Here is an 18,980-nt window from a genome sequence, read left to right on the forward strand (position 1 = left end):
GTTTTGTTCAATTTTATTATAACTGGCAATTCTTCTCAAAATAGCAAGAGGCAGTATGGTAACCATTGTTGATCACCTTGTATTTTGTTTTTACATTATCTATTATGTCCATCCTTTTGATTTGACTGACTCTGTTCTAATATGTCGCATTTGGTTTTAGTCTCTTCAAAAAAAGTAATAAGAACTGTGGGAGCAATAAAACCCAAAATGTGTAATTGTCATTGTACAAAAGAAAAGAAAAGAAAGTGCTCTAAAGGTTATAACTGCATATATGTTTAAGTGTATAAGATAGATAAGCATATTACTGAGTTTTGTTGGATCATTGAACAAAACTGTTTGCACTCTCACTGTTTGAAAGTCCACTTTTTATGCTTTAATTTTGTAACTTGAACAACTATCTCTAAGATGAGAATATGTAATCTATTAACTAGTGATTTCTTACTGTTTATTTTTTATTTATTTATTTATTTATTTTGTCTTTTTCATTTTTATTGGTACCAGGGATCGAACTCATGACTGCCCGCTTGCAAGGCAGGCGCTTATGCTGCTGAGCTAAATCCCCAGCCCCCCTGTTTATTTTTTAAATTTTGTATTACTTGTACCCTTTTTCTGTTTTTTTCTTTTTCTCCTTAAATAAATTTTTTAAAAAAAGAATATCCAGAGCAATAATGAAGGTAACAGCGTGCCGAGCAAGAATAGGAATGTTTTAAAGAAAATAACCCTGGGGGCTGGAGGTTTAGCTCAGCGGCATAAACGCCTGCCTTGGAAGCAGGCAGTGGTGAGTTCGATCCCCGGTTCCGATGAAAAGGAAAAAGACAAAAAAAAAAAAAAAAAAGAAAGAAAATAACCATTGAATTGAAGGAATTGTAGAGAAGTATGAGTATGGTATTCGTGTGACCTGTCTGGCCTTGGAGTGCAAGATGGCAAAGTCAACATTCTTAACTATTTTGAAGGCTAAAGATACCATCAAAGGAGCCATGTGGCAGCAGAAGTAATGATGTTAACACACAGAGGATATAAGTACTGCAAGAGGTGGAAAAACTTGGTGTGGTTGAATGAGAGACAGGCAGGTGATAGCATTTGTGAAACTGTGATCAGTGAAAACGCCAGGAAATTGCAGTGATTTACTGTAGGAAAACTCCTCTATAAGTATGATAATTGATGAATTTAAAGCCAGTGGAGGGTGGTTTGTAAATTCTGCAGAAGTGGCATCCACAGTGTGATAAGACCTGGTGAAGTTTCTATTTCTGACAAGACTGCTGCAGAAGCCTACAAGAAAGAATTCACCAAATCCATGAGGATCCACGAGGGTGGAAGGATATGTTGCTCAACAAGTGTTCAACTGTGATGAAACAGTGCTCTTCTGGAAGAAGATGCTGAACAGAGCCTGTATCATACAGTAGGGAAAGGCATTCCTGGGACACAAGCCTCTGAAAGACAAATGAACCCTTTTGCCGTGTGTAAATACAAGTGACTATCTGTAGTTTAAGCCTCTATTGGTGCATCATTCCCAGACCTGTCATGCATTTGAGGAACAGAATGTGAACATGGCCAAGACTGCCTGCCGTGTGGAGGGCCAATGTGAAAGCATGGGTCAAAAGGCAGTTGCTAATGGAATGCCTGCATGAAGTGTTTGCACCCTCCATTCAGAAGTATTTTTTGATAGCCAACTTCCTAAAAGATGCCTTCTTCTGATGGCCAGTGCTGCAGCATACCACCTTAGTGGATGATACAGACACTGAGTATGACTTCACACAGGCCAAATTTCTCCCCCCCAAGAGGATTCCTCTTCTGCTGTCCATAAACCAGCAAGTGATCTGCAACTTCAAGAAGCCGTGCAGAAAGGCTTCACCAGGTGTCTTAATGGCACTGAAAACATGTCCTTGACTCTGAAAGAGTTGTGGGAGAAATATTTCAGTGTCCTCCACTGTATCAACCTCATTGACAAAGCCTGAGAAGATGTCACATAGTAGACCTTAAACTCAGCCTGGAGGAAACTATAGCCAAAATATGTCACTGAACATGACTTTCAAAGGTCTGATGCATAGTTGGCAGCAGAGATTATGTATGGGCCTGGGCATCAATGGCACAAACATAGAGGAGCTTGACCATTAGGAGGTGCCGACGTGTAAGAAGTTGCTGAACTCTGGAGTGAGCAGCAGAAGGCTCTTATTGAGGAGATTCTACTGAGGAAGAAAAAGCAAGGGAGAAGGTTAGCAGTGGTGTGATAAAATCCATTATGGAACAATGGAACCAGTGCCAGGATTTCTTTGAGAAGCACCACCCCAACATAACTAATGACCAGAGTGTTGAATCTGATGAGTGATAATAAGATGTCCTCTCATTTCTGGAGGATGTACAGCACAGATTAAAAAAGTGACATTAGACAGATTTTTTTTTAATTCAAAATTGACCCTGCAGCTAAGAGACAAAGAAGAGAGGAAACCTGTGAAAGAGATCTCCCCAATATCATTATAAGGGACTCTTCCTCTAAACAGTGTCCGTCTTCCCATCTGCCTTCCTGTCTCCATGCCAAAAGTTGCCACAAGAAAGGTTAATGTTCTTTCTTTTCACATTGTACTGTATTTTGTGGTTTACATATGTGTGTGTGTGTGTGTGTGTGTGTATGTGTGTATGTATATGGTTCATAATAGCATAACATTATTTCCATTGAACCTTATGGGAAAATTTGATTTAGTTTGCTACAAATTCAGTTTGTGATTAAAGTCGTGGAGTGAATTAAGTTTATGAACCAAGGTACCACTGTAGCTTCTTGGTGACTATAAATCATTGCTCACCTAATGCTAATCCAAAAGAGAAATACATGTTTATGTTTTCCTACGTGTTTTTGGGTTACGTATCTTAAAATGTAAGCACTTTAAAGCCAGTTTTGGCAGAGTGTAATTCTTTTGGGAAGAGGTAAAAATGAAAGTGAAAGACCCAGAAGTCATGCCAGAGAGAATGATTAACAGAGCCATGGGCGATTAATCTGTGGAAATAAGTGCTAAGTGAGGCAGCATGATAGAAGAGCCATCTCTAGGTTGAAGGACTTTTGAGTGAGAGATGTGGGGCCTGAGGGAGAGGAGATCTGGGCCTGGCAACTGAAAGAAATTTCAGTTTTTTGAGTCATTAAATATCAATCTTCTAACTTTATGGAAGTAGTGTACTCAAAGTAATACATGTTGACGCACTAGCTAAGGTCCATCAAATTGTTGGGCATTCAGTAATAGGCAGAACATTCTAGTTTAATCACTTTCCAACTTAAAACTTCTGTTTTTTTCCAGAGATATCATGATAACACATTTTGAGCCTTCCATTTCCTTTGAGGGCCTTTGCAATGAAGTCCGAGACATGTGCTCTTTTGACAATGAACAGCTTTTTACCATGAAATGGATAGATGAGGAAGGTAAGTAATAAAGGAAGGGTTGCCTGTGTAAGCTTCTGATTTAAGATATTATTCTGTTACTTCCTTTAAAAATGTAATAAAAGACTGGGCATGGAGGTGCATGTCTGCAATTGCAGTACATTGGCAGGGTGAGGCAAGCGGACTATATGTTCAAGTCCTGCCAAGGCAACCTAGCAAGACCCTGCCTCAAAGTAAGTCGAATGCTCTACTTTGTTATTTCCTTTAATAGAGTAAAAAAAAAAAACAAAAAAAAAACAATAGATGCATTGAAAACAGAATAAGTCTGCTAGTTAATATACAAGATTTGTTACCTCCAAAGTCACTACACTGAGTAAGTCTTACTCTGGATACTTTATTTATTTATTTACTTACTTACCTATAGTACTAAGAATTGAGTTAGGTAGGGTCTTTGCACTGAGCTATATCCCTAACTCTTTTTAAGTTTTTTATTTAAAACAGTATCTTACAAAGTTGCCTAGGCTGGACTTGAACTTGCAACTCTCCTCTCTCAGCCTCTTAGAGTGCTGGAATTCCAGGCATGTGCCATAATGCCTAGCTGTACTTTTTTTTTTAACTGAGTAGTGTAACATGGAGAGGCATTCCATATCAGTACATGTGGAGCTCCTGCATTTTCTTTAAAGCCTACATAAATAATTGAATAATAGTTTATTTCCAAATGTTTACAAATCTAAATAGTATTATCATGAATTTCCTTATACAAGTATCATTTTCCACCTATGCAAGTCCATCTGCGGATAAGTGCTAGTAAGTAAACCTACTGACTGCTTCTGGAAGTTGCACTATAGGTAGCACATACAATATTTGTCCTTTTGTGACTGGCTTATTTCACATAGCATATGTTCTGAGGACTTGTCAGTGTTGTAGCATCTGTCAGAATTTCCTGCTTTTTAAAGACTGTGTATCTACATACCACATTTTGTTTATCCGTTTACTCATCCGTGGGCACTTGGGCTGCTTCCACCTCTTGGCAGTTAGGAATAATGCTGCTGGGAATGTACGTGGACAGTAGTCCTTCCTTGTCTTCAGTTTTGCTTTCAGTGGCTTTCATGACAGTATGAAAACACTAAATGGAAAAGTTATGAAGTAAACAGTTCCTAAGTTTTATATTATATCCTGTTTTAAGTATTGTGATCCCTTTTGTCTAGCATAGTCTGCGTTCACTACTCACAGTCACTTAGCTGCTGTCTCAGTTATCAAGTCAATTATTATGGTATCTCAGTGCTTGTGTTCAGATAACTCATATTTTACTTATGTTACTTTACTATCAATTTCAGTCTGGCATTGTGGCCCACACCTGTAACATCAGCACCCTGGAAATCTAAGGCCAGAGGATCCCAAGTCTGAACCTAACCTGGGCAGTTTACCGACTTAGTGTGATCCTGCCTCAAAAAGATTTCTAAAAGGGGTAGGGAGCTGTGGATGCAGCTCAGGTCCTGAGTTCTATACCCAGTAGCACAAATAAATAATTTTTAAAGGCTCCAAAGTAAAACCATAAACTCCATCTTGATGTAATATAGAAAGAAAAAAAATCATATTCTAAAGCTGTTAAGATTTATAATAGGAATAAATCTTATATCTATGAAATTATGCAGAAAGAAAAAGATTCATTTTTATTTTTCTGTTCATCTCAAACTGCAAAAGTTACACTACATATTGATTTAATTAAGATGAGGAAAGTATTAAATTAGTGGTTTGTATGTGTAGGAAAAAGCAACTAATAGGGTTGATACTCTGTGTAGTTTTAGTCACCCGTGAGGGTCTTGGAACCTGTCTCCCATGCGTAGACTGGACTATTATACCTATACTTCTTCAAGTTCTTGCTTTCAGTTCTTTAGGTATATGCTCAGAAATCCTGTTTATTTTTGTGGACCACCATAGAATTTTGTACAGTCATTGTACTATTGTATAGTCCCACAACCAGGGCACAAGGGTTCTAGATTCCTCCTATTTTTGCTATCATTTTTTGTTTTTCTATTTTATTTTTTAGTAGCCATTTAAATGAGTGTGATGTGCTAACATATGTTGGTTAGATTGTGGTTTTTGCTTTTTTTTGAGACAGGGTTTCACTATGTAATCTAAGCTGGCCTCAAACTCAAGCCCAGGTTGGCTTCGCATTCACAGCAGTCTTCCTGCCTCAGCCATTCAAGTACTGAGATTATAGGCACGCACTGCCAGTGCCCAGCTTTAACTTGTAATTTTGATTTGCATTTTTCTAATGATGATGTGTTTGTTGGTCATTTGTGTCTTCTTTGGAGAAATGTCTTTCATTAATTTTGAAAATCAGGCTCTTAGGGGGTTTAGCGTAGTGGCATAGCCTGGCAAGTGTGAGGTCACAAGTTCGATCCCACTCTAGTCTTTCAGACAATGGGAAAGGACACACCTAAAGTTTTCTCTCAGTCGTAGGCTGAGTTCTGCGGACAGTGACTGAGGTTTGGACAGGTTTGGTGGTATCTAGTGTGTCATAATGATCACATAACCACAGGAATGAGCAAAAGAAAAGAAAATCGGGTTCTTAGTCTTGTTTTAATCTTCATATATTAACTTTATAAAGTCTTATAAGATAAATGAATCTGATACTAGAAAAAATAAAAGAGGAATAGAGTCAGGTGGGGAGAAGGGAATCGAAATGTGTTATGTACGTGTACCCTACAGTGAATGCAATTATAATGTATTATAAATGTGAACTAATAAAAGTCAAAAAAGAAAAAAAATCAGGCTCTTTTTGTTGTTGATTGAGGTGTGAGAATTCTAAAAAACATTCTGAATATTAGTACTTTATTAGATGTTTTGCAAATATGTCCATCCAGTCCAATGGATTGGCTTTTCACACTATTGATAGTGTGCTTTGATATACAAACAACTTTAATTTTGATGTTAATCCAGTTCATCTACTTTTTATTTTCTTGACTGTGCCTTTGGTGTGTTATATCCAAGCAACCATTGTCTAATCCAGTGTCAGCATTTCCCTTGTGCATTCTGCTAAGTCTTGTAGTTCTAGTTCTTACATTTAGGTCTCTAATCCATTTGAGTTAATTTTTGTTTATGGTGTAACACAAAGGTTCAGCTTCATTCTTTTGAATATGACTATGTCTGGGTATTTTATAGAGAATTGATAGTTTATTTTTTTATAGATTAATAGTATTGTGATTATATTAAGGCTTTGGTGGTGGTGGTGGTATTTGTGTGTGTGTGTGTGTTTGGACTGGGAATTGAAATCATGACCTTGTGCTTGCCAGGCAGGCATTTAGGCCACTGAGCTAAACCTCCAGCCCATAGTAAGGAATTTTTATCTAGAGTTAGATTTGTTCAAAATTGTATAATGACAAGAAATAAATGGGTTAATATACAGAGAAACCAAGATTTTATAACATGTTTAAATATTTCCAAAATAAGAAGCTAAAAAGTGTTGATTAACCAGGAGAATGATATGTTGTATTTTTTTTTTTTTTTTAAATAGTGACCAAGTTTATTCAAGAAAGTAACAGTGAAAAGTATGTGCTGCTTCCCAGGAATCAGAGGGTGGGCTGTTGTGGAAAGTTACAAAAGCTGAGTGATATTTTAGAAATCTAGACTTAGAGTTTCTATAAATAGTCAGTGGACAACTTAGACAGTATAGAGAGGTCAACTGAAATAGGCACTGGCTGCGAGGCTATCCTTGATCTCAGCTGTCACGATGAACTTTGCAGCCCTGGTTTTATTGGAATATTTGAACTAAGACCTGATAGCAGAATTTTGAGAAATGTATGGAAGATAACAGATAAAAATGATCACTCTTTTGTTTCATTATAAAAATTTTAAATATGATTAAATAAATACTAATGAAAAACATGAAGTGAAAAATCAGAATGCTGCCCCCTTTTCTCCTCTTCTCTAATCCTGCCAATTTCAGTGTACAGTTTACTCTTCAGAAGTGTGGCTGCAGAATGAGTGGAGTGGCAGCCTGGATGGGAGAAAGATTCTTGAGAGGGAAACTCAAACTTGCCCTTGCCTGAGCAGAGATGACGGAAGGAGGGAAAATGGGAAATGGGACTGAGGAGGACTAATGAAATATGCCCAGAGAAAATAAAGGGCAGTAGGGATTTGGGAGCCAAGTTGAAGAGAATAGAAGCACTCTAGTCTTTCAGACAATGGGAAAGCACACACCTAAAGTTTTCTCTCAGTAGTAGGCTGAGTTCTGCGGACAGTGACTGAGCTTTGGACAGGGCTGGTGGTATCTAGTGTGTCATAATGATCACATAATCACAGGAATGAGCAAAAAAAAAAAAAAAAAAATGCTCAGGCATCAACTACGCTCCAGTAACGGGTTCGTCAGCGAGGGTCACTGTCCATGAGACACCTGTTCCTCGGCAGGTTGGCTAAGGAAATGTTTCTTACTTTCTGTGTGTGGTTGCTACAACTGTTTATTTACATTTAAAAGCAGCTCAACAGGACTATTTTTAAGAGTACTGTAATTTTTTTTTTCTGAGATACTTTTGAGCAGGCTCTCATCTCACCAGAAGGAAAAAATTGGCCAAAATGATTACATCCATTTCTGAGCAACCATGGTGTGGCAGTGGAACCACTTTTGCATCCTCTTCTAAAAAAACATGTAACAGGATGACTGTTCTTAGCCATACCATTACTCACAGAGCAGTGGTAGTTTATTTATTTTTTAAATTAAATTTTTTAATCTATTTATTTTGGTACCAGGAATCGAACTCACAACCTCACACTTGCCAGGCAGGTGCTTATGTCATAGAGCTAAATCCCTAGCTCCTAAATTTTATTTAAGAGAATACAAACAAAATTTCAAATCAAGATGATGAGAGGGTAACAGTGATCAATACAGTTTTAATAGTGTTATCTTTGGTTATTCAGTAGAAGATATTGGCATTTAATTGTCCAGACCATATTAGCACAAACCTTTCTTTTCATTGAACTAAGAGAAATTAGTAGTATAATTATTTTAACTACCACATAAGTATATAATATACATAATTTTTTCCGCTTCCTTTTCTCTGTTCCCCCACCTCAGTTTCTCTTTCCTTTTGAAGCTTCTTTCTATCAGTGGTAGTTTAAAATATGGCTGAATAAATTTTTTTTGCTACATTTTGAATATACATATTACTGATAAAATGGTTTGTATATGCTAAATGTCATATTACATGAACTTTTTGTAATATTTTGTACAAGTAGAATCAAAGTTTATGTCACCTACTTCAGAGAATAGAATTATATAAATAAATAACCAGTCCTTGCCAAATATTTCCCCAAGTTTTGTATTATGGAATTTGCTTACTAATCATCACAGTTAGAGATTTAAATAGTTGAACTTCACTTTTTTGTATTTTTTAGGAGACCCGTGTACTGTGTCATCTCAGTTGGAGTTAGAAGAAGCCTTTAGGCTTTATGAACTAAACAAGGATTCTGAGCTCTTAATTCATGGTAAAGACGTACTCATTTCATACTGTTCTGGGCTTATGAATAATCTATTTTTTTTTTTTTTTTTGTCTTTTTCCTTTTTATCGGTACCAGGGATCGAACTCATGACTGCCTGCTTGCAAGGCAGGCGCTTATGCCGCTGAGCTAAATCCCCAGCCCCTATGAATAATCTATTGTGGACCATTTTAAGACATAATTCTGTTGTCCTTTTTATCTTTCCATTATTGTGCTTATTTAATATCTTAAATACTACAGAAGGTAAAATCAGTCGATCTTACAGTCTTAGGATTTAGGGTAAGTTTAAAACAACTTTAAGATAGTGTGTTGAGGGGGCTAGAGATTTAGCTCAGCAGCATAAGTGCCTGCCTTGCAAGCGTGAAGTCATGAGTTTGATCCCTGGTACCGGTAAAAAAAAAAGATAGTTTGTTGAAATCCTAATAGAGCTTTAGAAGTCATCTATTTTTTTTTCATGATCTTTTGCTAGTAGAAAATTATAACAAAGACTTAAAGAGGCTTGGCATTAATGGCACATACCTGTAATCTCAGCACTCGGGAGACCGAGGGAGGAGGACTGCTGTGAGTTTGAGGCCAGCCTGAACTGCTCCAAAAAAGTAAAAAAACTGTCTCTAAAAAAAGGAAAAAAAAAAAAAAAACTTAAAGAAATGATTCATTAGTGGTATTAAACAGTCTTATGTTTTATTGCCTTTTATACTACATCTTTTCAGAAATTATATTTCAGCTTTTAAAAATACATATTAAAAACTGCTTCTTGTACTCTGTCCCTTTAATGTCCTTTATAACATTACAGACTATAAATGGTTGTCTATTCATACATGTGCCATTGTTTTTTATTCTACCTCATTATAAAAATGGATGATTTAATATGTTTATAAATTTGTAGGTCCTTATGTAAACTTACACATTTGGATTTTTGGTATAGTTTCTTATGTGTTTATTCTTGAATTTAACATACATCTTTTAAAAGCTGTAATGTTCTATGTTTCATAGTTACATATAGTTTTATATATTTATATGTATTAATATTTATATGTATTTGTAATTATATATAAAACATTTTTAAACAGTAATTTAATTCTAATTTTTCATTGTAACAAAATTGTCAATACAATAAATTTTTTATTTTAAAGAGATTAAGACCAAAGAGGCATAAAAAAGCAGATCAGATCAGAACAATGCAAGCAAACCAGCATTTTACCACAAGACAACCCATAATTAACAGTAACTACCATAGTGTCTCTTTCTTTGAAATAGTTGAGCATAACTTCATATATTATAGTATCAAACATAACAAAACAGTATAAAACCATTCAAGAGAATAAAAGCATTACAGGGCTTTCAGAACCAAGTAACAGAGAACGAACAATGGCTACTGTATTATCTCATTTTCCATAGATAATTTGTTTATACTATCACACATAATAATATCCAATAAGATATAACATGATAGAGCCAAAGGAAACAGAAGAACAAAAACATAGTAGGACTTCAGAGTAAGATGATATTAAATCAGCACTGGCTATTCTAATATCTTGTTTTCTTCAAAATAGCTATTTACACTATCACAGATAATAAAAACCATTCCAACTAATGAATGCAAACATTATAAGGCTTCAAAGCAATGTAATGGGGAATCATGATTATCATAAAACTCTTATGTACTCTTACCATTTCTTTCACTTAGACTATATGGTTTTTATACCTGTGAGTTTGATTTATTTTGCTTATGAGTATGGTCTTAAGTTGCATCCATTTATTTATAAATATATCAATGTGATCATTCTTTATAGCTGAGTAGTACTCCATTGTATAAAAATACCACAACTTTTTTATCCATTCCCTGGTTGATGGACACTTAGGTTGTTTCTAAGATCTGGCTATTACAAATTGTGGTGCTGTAAACATGGGTGCACATATATCACTGTGGGATGTTTTTAGTTCTTCTGGGAATATGCCTAGAAGTAGAATAGCTGGGTTGAGTGGGACTTCCAATCCCAGCTTTTTGAGGAGTCTCCAGATTGACCTCCACAGTGGTTGCACCAGCCTACACTCCCACCAACAGTACAGGAGAGTTCTTTTTTCCCCACAGCCTCTCCAGCATTTGTTTTTGGTAGTTTTCTTGATCCTGGCCATTCTTTCAGGAGTGAGATGGAATCTCAGTGTTATTTTAATTTTCATTTCTCTAATGACCAATGACGATGAACATTTTTTCATTTATTTATTTGCTATTTGTATTTCTTCATCTGAGAACTGTAATACAATAAATATTTAAGTAAGTAGTTAATTTCTTTAAAAGCAGACAGATAATTAGTGATGAGTAACAAAGGACTGGAATTAGTAAACTGGTTTTTTAGTACATTGTTTATAGACGTACTTGTTGTCATGAAATCTTTTTTGTATCCTTGGTAAAATGGATCCCGTTAACAAATAATGATAACCATACACTAAGTATTTTGTTTCAAGTAAAGAGAGGTTCAATTACTTTTTGTTTCAAGTAAACAGAGGTTCAGTTTTTGAGGGGTCATTTTAATTCTTAATAATGTATGTGTTCTAAAAAGGCTGTTTTTCATTTTTAGTATTCCCTTGTGTACCAGAACGTCCTGGAATGCCTTGTCCAGGGGAAGATAGTGAGTATTTGTGTACTTTATACAGAGTTGTGCATCAGGCATGTGATACCTTCTTACAATCCCAGCAGCTCCAAGCTTCTGGGGCAGCTTACTCAAGAAGATAGCAAGGATGAGATCAGCTAGGGTGATTTAGTAGACTCTGTCTCAAAATAAATGTGGGCAGATGGTGTAGCTCAATACTCCATGTGTTCCCTGGACTCAATCCCCAGTACTATCTAAGAAAAGAATTATATAATGATAGAAGTGGGGGAAATGATCAGTTATAAAATTTTTGTTTGCTTTTTCATTTTTTCAGTCTTATTTTCTTTTTTTTTTTTTGTTTATTTTTGTTTTGAGACAGGGTCTCATCATGCAGTTTCAGGCTGGGCTTGAACTCATTGTGTAGCCAAGCTGGCCTCACACTTACGATGCTCCTGCCTCAGCCTCCTGAGTGCTAGGATTACAGGTGTGCACCACTATGCCCACCTAATTTCTTTTCTCTTTTTTTGGGACAAGGTCTTACTGTGTAGCCCATCCTAGCCTCAAACTTGTAGCAATCCTCCTGCCTCAGCCTCCTGAATGTTTGGATATAAGCATGTACCCCAACTCCCATCTCCATGCTGATTTTATATATACTAATAACTGCTTAAACTGTACTTTTGCCAGATGAAATTCAGATAGTCCAGTTTACATAAATATCTGTTGTACATATGAAAGGAAGGTTAAGTTAATTTTAATCATGGCTTTGATTTTGGAAATTTTCAGCTCTGAAAGAGATGAAACAACATTGAAAGCAAGAATATACATATGTCCTTTCCTCAGACTTACCAATTGCTAATATTTTCTCTGCTTGCTTTATCTTTGCACCTATGTGCACATATATGTATGCATACATATATGCATAAACAAGTATGATATGTATGCTTGTTTTCTTGTTTTTGTTTTCTGATTGTAACACTTGAAAGTAAGTATTAGAATGTCCTTAATCTCTAAGAGTGAATGGTATCTGTATTTTACTTCCAAATGATACTGGGGGAAAGAAAATTTGTATTTTTGTAGAGAGGAAAGCAAATATGACAAAATGTTAATATTTGGTAAAGCTAGTGCAGATAGTTATTCTCTTTTAAGTTTTTGTAGGCTTAAATTTTTTCAAATTAAAAAAAGTTTGGGAAAAAGAAAAAGAAAAGCAGTGCTAGTTATACAGAGATCTAGGTTCTAGCCTTTGATTTATCTATGCCCTTGAAAAACCTGTACTGTATTTTTTTTGTGTTTTTTTACCAATGTTTTTTTCCTGCAGTGTTTACTATGAAAAGAATCAGACTTAACTTTTTAAAATGAATTTTACTCACACTTGCTCTATTTTTTTTGTTAATTTTTAATCTTTTCAGAATCTATCTACCGCAGAGGTGCACGCCGCTGGAGAAAGCTTTATTGTGCAAATGGCCATACTTTTCAAGCCAAGCGTTTCAACAGGGTAAACTTAGTTTGTTGAATGATGCTAATATGAGATGTTTTTTGTTTGTTCATATTTTGCTTTAGTGTCAGAAGAGAAAGAGAGCTTTGTTATTAAGTTTTGTTATACCCCTTTAAAGAAGTAAGTAACAAAGCTTTATATTCCTGGTTTTCCTAGAACAGCATGGTTATTTTTTTGTTTGTTTTATTTTTTTAGAGACTGAGATACAGTTTAGGGCCTTGCACATACTAGGCAAGTGCTCTACCGTTTAGTTAACTGTCTGTCCTCTTTTATTCTTAAATGTACACCAGATTGGATGGTTAATTATATACCTAGCTAATTCAGTTTTCATTTGGACATGTAGTGGCATACACCTTTAATGTCAATACTCAGGAGACTGTCAAGAGAATCATGAATTTGAGGCCACCCTAGACTGCAATGAGTTCAAGGCCAGCTGAAGTAGATAGTAGACCCTCTCTCAAAAAACAAAACAGAAAACCAAACTTTAAAATCAAGTTTTAAATACAATTTAAGGCAGCCTGGAAATTCAGCAAGGTTTACATTACAAACTAATTTGATGTTATTTACTTTTTCCCTTTTTAGGAAATAGTAATAGCAAACTATATACTATATACTATATACCATAAACTATATACTAGCATTTTATGTATCAAGCAGTTTTCCAAATGCATATGTATATTAACTCATGTAATCTTCACAACATCCCAGTTTATTTGCATTTTATAGACAAGAAAATGAAGCCAGGTTAGTTAAGTAACTGGTGCAAGATACACAACCAATAAGTAGCAGAGCTCCAGTTGGAGAGCAGCCAGCCTGTCTCTAGGAGTCCGTGCTTTTAAAACTTCTTTTGTTGAACACAAATGTATGGTTTCACTTCCCTTCTAAAACTAATGTTAGGCTGTGACCAGAGGAGTGCCATGAGTTCAAGGGCAGCTTGAACCACATAGGGAGACCCTAATTCAAAAACCCTAGCGTCATGTCCTAAATTCATTAACCAAAATAGAAATAAATAAAATTAAGTTTAATAAAAAGATCTCAAACTCTTAGCACTAAAATTTAAAGAAGACTGAAAAATGAAAGACACTTAAGTATTGCTCTTTTAAAATAGTTTTGGTTTAACCTTTAAACAGTGCGGAAGACTGTATGTTTTTCAAATTTAATTCTCCTTTTCTGGTTTCATTCTTGTGAATTTCATTATATGAAGGTAGGAATTTCTTGAATTTAGTAACAGAAAGCAACATAATTATAAATGTTGCTGTGTCTTTAAAACAAGATTTTTTGTTTTTTTTTTCTTTTTGTCTTTTGCTTTTTCACTGACCTTCACAGCTTTTGAAAATTCACAAATGAAGAATTTTGGGTTCCCCCTCTCCCCCACATTGGCTGACAGTTGACAGTAGATTAAAGGGAACCAAGTTATAGAAGAATGCCAGCTATTTTCAGTATTTTAAGAACAAACTTTTGGGAAATGATGGTTTTGTTGTCGTTAATAAAATACTGTTGAATTACTTTTTCTAGCGTGCTCATTGTGCCATCTGCACAGACCGAATATGGGGACTTGGACGCCAGGGATATAAGTGTATCAACTGTAAACTCTTGGTTCATAAGAAATGTCACAAACTGGTTACAATTGAATGTGGTCGGCACTCTTTGCCACCGGTAAGACAGTTGTGGGTTTGTTTGTTTTTAATACAGCATGCTTTTCTGTTAAATCTAGCATACAAAACTGGGTTAAAATAGGCAGATGATAAGAACCTACATCTCAAAATACAGTTAGAGTGTAGATAGGAATATCTTATATGCCACTTAACATTGTTAACTTTAGAACTTTTAAAATAACTATGGTATTTGTTTGTAGAAGATCATTAACTTCCTCATTTGACCTGCTATAAAATGTGGTTATCTAAATTATGTAGATATTAAAAAATTATGAAGATATAAACATCATTTTTTTCTTCTTTAAGCTAAAATCAATGATAATGATTAGTTTATCACTCCAATTATTCTAGCACTTAGGAGTGGGTAAGAAGAGTCAGAATTGTCCATCCAATTTTCTGTTTGTCTGTCTGTCTTTCTTTCTTTGTGTCTTGCTGTCTTTCTGTCTTTCCATCTTTCTGACTTTCTTTCCATCTTTCTTTTTGTACCAGTAATTGAATTTAGGACCTTGTGCTTCCCAGGCAGGCGCTGTGCTGCTGAGCTGTATCCCCAGCCCCTTGCTATGCATTCTTACAGAACTCTTCCTATGCAAGTTTATATATATGGACATGTCTAGTTTTTATATATGGAAAAAATGTAAATATGGGTGCTAATAGATGGAACACTAAAATGAGTGGGGTGAATGTTCTAATTACCCTCTTGAAAAATTTAAAATTCATTATCAGTCTATTCCCCAACCTAGTCTCTCTTCACTCAATACTGATTTAAAGTATGTTTCAGCCTATAACTCTAAAAGAGGTATACCTCTAAAATACAACTTTAAAAACAAATTTATTGCGTCAAATATCCATCTAGAAAGTGTTCAAAATTTCACTCGTGTGATAAACATAATTTTGGTTTAATTTTCATGACGAATTAGTATTCAAATTATAGTTCATTGATTTTAAGTTTACCAATTCTCTTTTCTCTGTCTGTCTCTCTAAATTAAATTTTTTAGATATTTTAAAATTTATTTACTCTTCTTTTCTCGGCCCTTCTCCGTGCCCTTCTTTGTAGAAGAGTGTTTATCCCACCAGAAAACATATATTTGTGTTTTTGTTTTAAGTACTTTTTAACAAAAGTGAGATCCAGTGCATCCTGTTTTCTAACCCATGTTATATTTATCTATATCTCTCATCATCAATTTTAACATAATTTGTTATATATCTTTACCATAATTTCCTATTCCTTGTGATTCACATTTGAAGAGTTCTCTAAATTTTTCTGCAAAGAAAATCATAACAAATTTCATGGTAACTAAATCTTATTTCCTTAAGGATCCAGAGATGGAGTTACTAGCTTAAAGGGTATACATTTTTAAGAATATCACATGCATCTTTCTAAGACTATTTTTGGACATTTATGAAAGTAGATAATAATTATTACCAAAGTTGGCTCTTTGTTGTTAAGATTATTTAATTAGTTCATAGTTTGGTGAAAGAAAAAAGATTTCAGTCTTAAGGAAAACCAGAAAGCTAAAAATTACCAATTTATTCAGCTTACTGTTGACACACTTGAGTATTCTTATGTGATACAGTGAGTTGTGCATTCATACATGTACAAAGAAAGAGGAATAGTTAATGATTATACTGATATGTTAGAGTGGTGGTTGAATGCATTTCAAAATCCACAAGCTTATTTATGAGCCTATCATTAAATGAGACTTAATGGTAACTATATCTAATGCTCTTAAGTTTATTTCATCTTGCTAATATTCATTAAACTTGAATTTAAACTTAATGAATTACTGACAGTAATAGGGTTTGGATTGGTTTGGTTTCATTTCATTTTGTTTGCAATGCTGGGGATCAAATGCAGGTCTTGTGTGTGGTAGGCAAGTACTCTAGCACTGAGCCTATCCCTAGCTCCAACAATTTTGTTTTGAATTAGCATTGTTGCTGAGATTATTTGTGGATAGTTGGTTGCATCAATTTCTCAGAAGAATTTCTTTCCCTTTTTGGGGCCACCAACATCTTTGAAAATATTCAGAAAAATGGGAAACCTCAAAAATTATACACAGCTTCAAGGGATTTATAAATATTCTACATCTCTCTGCTTCAGCAAAGGACTCATATTCTGGAGTCTTTAGAAATGTTTCATGTCATTGATATAGTGTTTTGGGGTTTATAGTGGTATTGTAATTTAAGTAGAATCTGTTAAGTTGTTGTGTCTTTGGAAATGTTTATAGGAACCCATGATGCAAATGGATCAGTCATCCATGCATTCAGACCATGCACAGACAGGTGAGAATGAAACTGGCATAAACCATTGTACTTTACACAATTGCGTTTAAGGATTTCTTTTACCTAAATTTAAAAACATTAACATTCTCCGTATTAAAAATAGGTCAACATATTTCATGGTAGTAAAATTAGTCATAATATTTAATCAACACATTTGGAATTTTTAAAAGATGGCTATGTAAATTATAAAAAAACTTTTCAAATAAGTTTGAGACCCTTGAAATGCAGCAAGGCTAGTTTCTTTTTTTATTTTTATTTTTGGTGCCGGGGATCGAACTCATGACCTTGCGCTTGCCAGGCAGGGCTAGTTTCATTTTTGCAGTGAAAAAATACAAAACTGATTTTTTTGGGGCCACGTTGATTATATTCAAATGACTTGTTTTTATTCAGAGCTTTATTATCAAGTAGAAATTATGTAAAAAACAGATACAGCATAAGAAATTTTTAAAAATTGTGATATGTATTAAAATGTTAAATCAGAATGAAATCTTAAGCATGTATCAGGGAAATGTGGAGAGCATTGAAAAGGGACAGAATAGCTCGCTGTATCTTGAGCTCAGTCAATGAAGTAAAAACAGGCGTTTTAGACTCCTGGTCACAGGAGAAGTTTCAAAAGCCCGAGGCTGTGAAATGTAGCCCCTTTTTGCCCTAATTCACTTTGAGGAATGGGAGACCTCCTTCTGCTTATCAGTTCTTTACTTGACCTCCTTGGTATTCAGAAACATATGCGTATAGAAGAGTAAGACATGAAAATCAAGGGCCCTCTATGTCTGTGTCTTGAGTATATAAAATTGACTTTATGGAAAAGATATATTTTATTTTTAAACATTGAAAACTTATTCAGAAGTAAAAGCTAAAAATTCAAAAGTTTTATGTCATATTCATTAATGAATGCTATATCTTTCTTCTTTGATTGTTTGGCATTGGACTTTTAGTAATTCCTTATAATCCTTCAAGTCATGAGAGTTTGGACCAAGTTGGTGAAGAAAAGGAGGTATGTGTTTTACTTTATAATGTGTGGTTAGGTGGGTTTTTTTGTTGCGATTGTTTTGTTTTTCATTTGATTGGTTTTTTTCAGAATGCTGGGGATGAGCCCAGGCCTCTTGCACATGCTAGCCCTTTGCTGAGTTACGTACTCATACTCTGTCATCAGCTTTTTAGCAAGATACAAGAGTTGGGAAATATGCCTTGCTTAGATTTTTAGATTATAGTGGTATTATAGGAATGATTTTTAGTGATAAAAGTTTTATTCTGATTTTATTTAATAAATAAATTACTAATCTGATTTAAATTAGGAAATGATTCTGTAGGAAAGTTTATTTAAGATGGAATACTATAAAAATTATAGTATATTAATAACATTTTGAATACTTGGTAATGTTACTTAAAAGATATTATAGACCCTTCTGTATTGTGAGCTAATTGCTTATTTAAAGTATAAATGATAAAATGTCTTCAGCTGTCATTCTTTTCCTACTAAGCATTTTATCTGTCTTTAAAGCAAAATAAATTTATAATTAAAAAATATTTACTTGGGCATGATGATGCATACCTGTAATCTTAGCTTCTTGGGAGGTTGAGTCAGGATCAAGAGGTAGAGGTCTGCCTAGGCAATTTTGTGAGATAGTGTCTCAGAAGTTACAAAGGAAAGAGAAAAATAGAGAAAATTCTGCTTTTAGTTTGCTTTCTTAGAGATAACCTTTTTTAGCCATTTCTGGTTGTATCAGTAATACCTTCATGTCTTTTTAAGTTTATTATAGTAAAAGAAACATTGCCATTAATCTTTCTCAAAATATTCCCACTCATTTTGAACACACTCATTCTTGCTACTTCCTGAAACAGTTTCAAAAGTCCTCTTTTGTGAATGTCTGTATAAGGTATGATAAACACAGTGAATGGTGGTATACTGTAATCCCAGCCCTTGGAGCTTGAGGCAGGAGGATCATTGCAAGTTTGAGACGAGCTTGGCCTACAAAGTGAGTTCAAGGCCAGCCTGAACTGCGAAGTGAGACTCTGTCTCAAAAAGCCAAAGCCAAAAAAAAAAAAAAAAAGTTACAGTATGTTCTTATTCACCTGGCATTGTGCAAGGGTTGGCTCTT

At 34.7% G+C, this 18,980-nt stretch overlaps 1 protein-coding gene across 3 annotated transcripts in view; it reads left to right on the forward strand.

Moving 5' to 3' along the window:
* Prkci (protein kinase C iota) overlaps nucleotides 1-18,980 on the forward strand; it is a 71,793-nt gene that overhangs the window by 24,957 nt on the left and 27,856 nt on the right. For 2 of the 3 annotated variants that reach the window (XM_063227147.1, XM_063227148.1), the window contains exons 2-8: nucleotides 3,285-3,406; nucleotides 8,762-8,851; nucleotides 11,443-11,493; nucleotides 12,861-12,946; nucleotides 14,462-14,602; nucleotides 16,827-16,881; nucleotides 17,817-17,875. In XM_063227147.1, coding sequence (XP_063083217.1) covers nucleotides 3,285-3,406; nucleotides 8,762-8,851; nucleotides 11,443-11,493; nucleotides 12,861-12,946; nucleotides 14,462-14,602; nucleotides 16,827-16,881; nucleotides 17,817-17,875 — 604 coding nt within the window. The remainder of the gene's footprint in view (nucleotides 1-3,284; nucleotides 3,407-8,761; nucleotides 8,852-11,442; nucleotides 11,494-12,860; nucleotides 12,947-14,461; nucleotides 14,603-16,826; nucleotides 16,882-17,816; nucleotides 17,876-18,980) is intronic. The other variant, XM_063227149.1, reaches the window with a different exon arrangement.

The sequence above is a fragment of the Cavia porcellus genome, unplaced genomic scaffold (genome assembly GCF_034190915.1).
Source record: "Cavia porcellus strain 051 isolate PalLab524CR breed Dunkin Hartley unplaced genomic scaffold, mCavPor4.1 scaffold_17, whole genome shotgun sequence".
Taxonomy (NCBI): domain Eukaryota; kingdom Metazoa; phylum Chordata; class Mammalia; order Rodentia; family Caviidae; genus Cavia; species Cavia porcellus.